General features: G+C 52.8%; 1 protein-coding gene across 1 annotated transcript; it reads left to right on the forward strand.

Moving 5' to 3' along the window:
• Positions 1-2,326: 2,326 nt before the first annotated feature.
• On the forward strand, positions 2,327-4,120 carry FZD2 (frizzled class receptor 2; the record flags this gene model as incomplete). Its single annotated transcript, XM_081110699.1, has 1 exon — positions 2,327-4,120. One exon carries the CDS (start codon positions 2,327-2,329, stop codon positions 4,022-4,024), a length of 1,698 nt encoding a protein of 565 aa, XP_080966825.1. The 3' UTR covers positions 4,025-4,120.
• Between the last annotated feature and the right edge of the window lie 1,921 nt (positions 4,121-6,041).

A 6,041-nucleotide genomic window follows, 5' to 3' on the forward strand; every position in this document is an offset into this window, starting at 1 on the left:
GCACTTCCATGGGAGATTTGTTCTCAGTTTCCTAGGTGGAGTCTAGGAGCCTATCTTATTCATTCTTGTTTTCACTGCTCAGCTCTGAGGCTTGGCACCAGCTCTCAACATGCCCTGGAGGAGGTAGGGTAGGAGGGGAGAGCTGAAGGACCAGCTCCTCAGGCTAAGTTTGGGCCAGGTAGGGCAGGAGAGCACAACTTTCCCATTCCCAGATGGCTTGGAGACAAAAGTGGACTATCCTGGTTTTGAAGGAAAACATTTTACTTAAAGGACCAAAAAGGCAACTTCTCAAGGATACAATAAGGATCCTTGTCATATTGTGAAGAACCTGGAAAATCTGTACTGTATATCATTCAATCAAGAAAAAAAAAATCAAATCCTGTCAAACCTGGATCCACTACAATGTCTTTCCTTCTCCTCACTCTTATTCTTTCCTTACATTTCTTTTTGTTGTTGTTTCGTTTTGTTCTTTTGTTTTTAAAGCAACCATTTTCTAGACTGGAGCAATAGCTCACCAGGCTGGGAGGATTTCGCCCATACTAAGAAGCAAAGGCGTTTTCTAAACTCAATTGTCTTTCTTCTTTTTAAGTGACCCCCCTTCCCTCAGGAGAGACAATAGAAATAATTGATCCATCATCCAGTACCAGGCCCAGGAGATTTACATGCAAATCCTTCCTCTCCTCCTCAGATCCCCTCCCCCTTTAAATTTAAAATCGTAGAAGGGAAAAAAAGAAGAAAACCCTTTAACTAGCAGGAACCCTGCTGGCCACCGCCACCCACCCCAAACCAGGTGAGAGTTAGGAGGGGGTGATAATCCACAACAACCCCAGCCTCCTCCCTCCCCACTCACACCATCCCTTTCTGGTGTGGAATCACTTAAGATTTGGGTAAAACTCTCTTCCCAGGAGACGATATCTGGAAGCTTTTAGGGGGCGGAGGCAGAGCCGGGAGAGAGGAGTAAAACTCCCCCAAACGGCCTAAGAAAGTCATCTCTTCACTTAAAACTGCCCGTCACCCCCCACCTCCCACCATTAACTTTCGATTAAGACCTCCTCGTTATGGCAACTAAACTTTACTTTGCATAATTAAGATTTGCCTCGGAAGAAGGGGGAGGGAGAAGCCGCAGCTCCCGGCCATTCTCTTTCACCTCACCTCCTCCCACCCCCGCCCCAACCCTCCAGCTCTGGGCCTCTAAGTTCCTAAGTTTTCTCACTTTGAGGTGCCACCGAACACAAAGAACCATAATGGGCTTCTTTGTGCTCGCTACGGGGCAATTACGCCCCGGAGTCCAGGCCCCTTTAAGAGCCTCTTAAAGAGACAGGCTCTCGTTTTTTCAGAGGGTTATTTAGGGTGTGTGTAGGGGCGGGGCGAGGAAAACTCCTAGGGGTCTACATATTGGGTGAAGTGAAACTTTTGCCTGGACTCCATGAGAAGGGGCTGAGAGTAAAGTATTTATTAACTGTTAGTTTTTTAAAAGTCTCTCTTTTAAAAAAAATCTTTAACTTGAGATTTTTTCACTTGATCTGTAAAATTGGACTGGAATAGGTGGGGTTGAGAAGCAGGGGCGGAGGCAAGGATTTAAAGAGGCCCTACCCTGGAGAGCGCCTTGGCCCCCGGAAGAAAAGTGATCCAAGCTCGAGGGGCTTGGGTCCGCGGCAGTGCTGGGGAATGCGTGTCCACGGATCTCGCCTCCGCGAGCCAGCATAAATCCCGTGCTGGGCAAACAGCCCTTAATATAATAATACCATGTCTCTTTAAAAAGCAAAAGGAGGGGGGGAAAGTTTTGTTGGCATCTGGTTTCTGATCTCATTATGTTGTGATCGACCAATCCAGCCCTCGGGGCTGGTCCCCGGGTTTAAATCTGATTGGCCAAGAGCACATTTTGGGATGGTGCTTAGAGCTCGACGGGGCGGTTTCAAGGTTCCCTTTTTTGGGGGGCTGAGGAGAGGGCGGGGCCGCCGGCCGGGGACCCCTTGAAACCGACTAATTGGGATCCGAGAGGCCGAGGTGAGGGCCGGAGGAAGGCACAAAGGAGTCGCTGGGCGGAGAAGGGAGGGGAGAGGCGAGAGGAGGAGGAAAAAGAGGAGAGAGCCAAGCAGTGCGCGGTGTCTCCAGCTGCTCAGTTAGACTGCGGCGAGCTAGCGGGCAGGCGCGCCGCCCCCTCCCCCGCCCGGCCTCCCCAACTCTGAGGCCCCGAGCAAAGTTTGCAAAGAGGCGCGGGAGGCGGCGGCTGGGGCGAGGCGGCGGCGGGGAAGGCGCGCGGTCTCCGGGCTAGGGGCGGGGGGCGGGGGGCCGCCCCGGAGCCGGGTGGGGGGCGGCGGCCAGCATGCGGCCCCGCAGCGCCCTGCCCCGCCTGCTGCTGCCGCTGCTGCTGCTGCCCGCCGCGGGGCCGGCCCAGTTCCACGGAGAGAAGGGTATCTCCATCCCGGACCACGGCTTCTGCCAGCCCATCTCCATCCCGCTGTGCACGGACATCGCCTACAACCAGACCATCATGCCCAACCTTCTGGGCCATACGAACCAGGAGGACGCGGGCCTGGAGGTGCACCAGTTCTACCCGTTGGTGAAAGTGCAATGTTCGCCCGAACTGCGCTTCTTCTTGTGCTCCATGTACGCGCCGGTGTGTACCGTGCTGGAGCAGGCCATACCGCCGTGCCGTTCCATTTGCGAGCGCGCACGTCAGGGCTGCGAGGCGCTCATGAACAAGTTTGGTTTCCAGTGGCCCGAGCGTCTGCGTTGCGAGCACTTCCCGCGCCACGGTGCGGAGCAGATCTGCGTGGGCCAGAACCACTCCGAAGACGGCTCGCCCGCGCTGCTCACCACTGCGCCGCCGCCGGGCCTGCAGCCGGGTGCTGGGGGCACCCCAGGCGGCCCGGGCGGTGGCGGCTCGCCCCCGCGCTACGCCACGCTGGAACACCCGTTTCACTGCCCGCGTGTCCTCAAGGTGCCGTCCTATCTCAGCTACAAGTTCCTGGGCGAGCGCGACTGCGCGGCGCCCTGTGAGCCGGCGAGACCCGATGGCTCCATGTTCTTCTCGCAGGAGGAGACGCGTTTTGCGCGCCTCTGGATCCTCACCTGGTCGGTGCTGTGCTGTGCCTCCACTTTCTTCACCGTCACTACGTACCTGGTGGACATGCAGCGCTTCCGCTACCCCGAGCGGCCCATCATCTTTCTGTCCGGCTGCTACACTATGGTATCGGTGGCCTATATCGCAGGTTTCGTGCTCCAGGAGCGCGTGGTGTGCAACGAGCGCTTCTCCGAGGACGGCTACCGCACGGTGGTGCAGGGCACCAAGAAGGAGGGCTGCACCATCCTCTTCATGATGCTCTACTTCTTCAGCATGGCCAGTTCCATCTGGTGGGTCATCCTGTCGCTCACCTGGTTCCTGGCGGCGGGCATGAAGTGGGGCCACGAGGCCATCGAGGCCAACTCGCAGTATTTTCACTTGGCCGCATGGGCCGTGCCGGCGGTCAAGACAATCACTATCCTGGCCATGGGCCAGATTGACGGCGACCTGCTGAGCGGCGTGTGCTTCGTGGGCCTCAATAGCCTGGACCCGCTGCGGGGTTTCGTGCTGGCGCCGCTCTTCGTGTACCTGTTCATAGGCACGTCCTTCCTCCTGGCCGGTTTCGTATCCCTCTTCCGCATCCGTACCATCATGAAGCATGACGGCACCAAGACCGAGAAGCTGGAGCGGCTCATGGTGCGCATCGGCGTCTTCTCGGTGCTCTACACGGTGCCCGCCACCATCGTCATCGCCTGCTACTTCTACGAGCAGGCCTTCCGAGAGCACTGGGAGCGCTCTTGGGTGAGCCAGCACTGCAAGAGCCTGGCCATCCCGTGCCCAGCGCACTACACGCCGCGCATGTCGCCCGACTTCACCGTCTACATGATCAAATACCTCATGACGCTCATCGTGGGCATCACGTCGGGCTTCTGGATCTGGTCCGGCAAGACGCTGCACTCGTGGAGGAAGTTCTATACACGTCTCACCAACAGCCGGCACGGCGAGACCACCGTGTGAGGGGGTGTCCCAGGGGCCGGGGCCACACCGCGCTTTCCTCCTCTCCGGGGGGCTCCTACAGACTCCTTATTTTATTTTTTTAAATAAAGAACAATCGAAACCATTTATTTTTTAGGTCGCTTTTTAAAGATAACTCTGCCCACCACCCCCACCAGGTTTGTAATTAAAACTGTAAATAGTCTTTGTAAATTTAATTATATATTTTCTATTTAAAAGAAAAAAAGAAGAAAAAAAAAAAGGAACAGCAATGGGCGCCAGGGCTGAGGACTGAAGGGAAGGGGAGTTGAAGGGGTTCTCGCCTTTCAAAACTACACCGCACTTTGGTTCAGAGTTTTTGGTGATTTGGCAGGGCTGAGCCTGCTGGAAGAGGTTTGGCTAGTTTGTTACATTCAACTTCTAAAGCCAAATTGGTGAGCCTTCTCACTGAAGCTGGGTCTGGGGAACATGGTGGATTTTTTTTTTTTTTTTTAACAAGACTTGGATTCTTGTTTTATTTCCCTCCCCCTCCCTCTTTCTCTCCTCACTTGTCCTGCTTCCTTCACTAGATCTTTGGAACCCTCCCAACCGAGATGAAGATGTGGAAAAAAAACCCAACGGGTGGGGTGGTGGGGAGAGGGCGGAGAGCGTGTGTGGAATGGCCTCCACCCGCTGGCCCACTCCCCTGCAGGCAGGAAGATCTGTCTCCTCCTTAACTTTTCTTCTTTTCAACTTGATGCCCCAAGCCCTTGGAGTGGGCCCAAAGTGCTTTGTGAAGTGTGTTTTGAAACAACCCCCCCCCCCACACACACACACATACACTACCTTGAGTACCCATCCTGAACCCTTACGTTTTTAGGGGGAGCATTAGCTCACAAATGTTGGGGTTTGGTGATGTCCTTGCATCTCTCCCCTAATTTCCCCAGCAGACTGTGCCTCAACCCCACTCTCTCAACCGAGTATCTTCTCAAGCTTCAGGTTTGCGGGGTGGTTTGGGTGTTATGTGTGGGTTTTTGTTGTTTAGGGTTATTTTTTTCTAAAAGCAATAAAAAATGGGTTGGGTTGGAGGGAGGGGACAGATGGGCTGAGATGGGCTGGTGGGATTTTTAGTTTTCTTTTGACAAAAGACTGGTTTCTTTTCAAACTTGTCCAGAAAGGGGGGGAGGGAGGTGGGTATCTTTGCTTTGGAAGAAGGCTCTGGGCAGGCTCTTTGTGACTGTGGGGGTGGGGTTGAGTGTTTACATGACATTCTATATCACAAGATTGATAGAATGTTTATAACAGATGTTTCTTATCTTCCCCCTACCCCCCACAAATAAAAGTCAAGACTCTTTCTTAAAGTATCTTTGACACTGGTATGAGCATTGCAGGTTCCAATACACATCCTCTCCCTCAACTATTTGGATTATTTTAGAATTTTAATTCTAAAGGATTGATTTGAGGACCAAGGGGGTGGGTGGGACAGGTATGCCACAGAACTCAATTTTTCACCATCTCCTGTTTCTTGATAATAGTGCAAATTAAAAGCTAATAATCATAATAATAAAGTGCATTTAATTATCTTCTAGCGATCTAGCCCTTTAATTGTATTTAACAGGGTTGTAACATTTTATTAGTTTAACCAAACCACACTTCCTCCTTCCCTCTACCCACAACTACTCTGTTGGGGATGGGGTAGAAAAGAGGCTCCCTGCTCAGGATTTTGCTCTTTTAGCTAAATGCCGATGGGGAAAATGGTGCCTTGCTACCCTTTGTGGAGTGTTTGGGACAGGGGAGAAAGTAAGTTAGAACCCCTACTTCCCAGTGTTAGTTTATGTTGGGGGAGGGGGTCTGGAAATGTTTGGTGGTAATTGAAGTCGTATGTGGGGCTTTGTTTGGAATTGTATGAAGTCTGAGGATTTCAGCAGAGCCCCTTTCCCAAAATATATAACCTTCTCCCAAATCGTTTGTGCCAGTGACCGAAATCCTACGTTAAAACCAGCTTTTCCCCTAATGGCGTATGTGAAGTTCCAACATAAGATTCCCTGAGCTATCAAAGAAA

The sequence above is a fragment of the Myotis nattereri genome (genome assembly GCF_964212035.1).
Source record: "Myotis nattereri genome assembly, chromosome: 16".
NCBI lineage: Eukaryota > Metazoa > Chordata > Mammalia > Chiroptera > Vespertilionidae > Myotis > Myotis nattereri.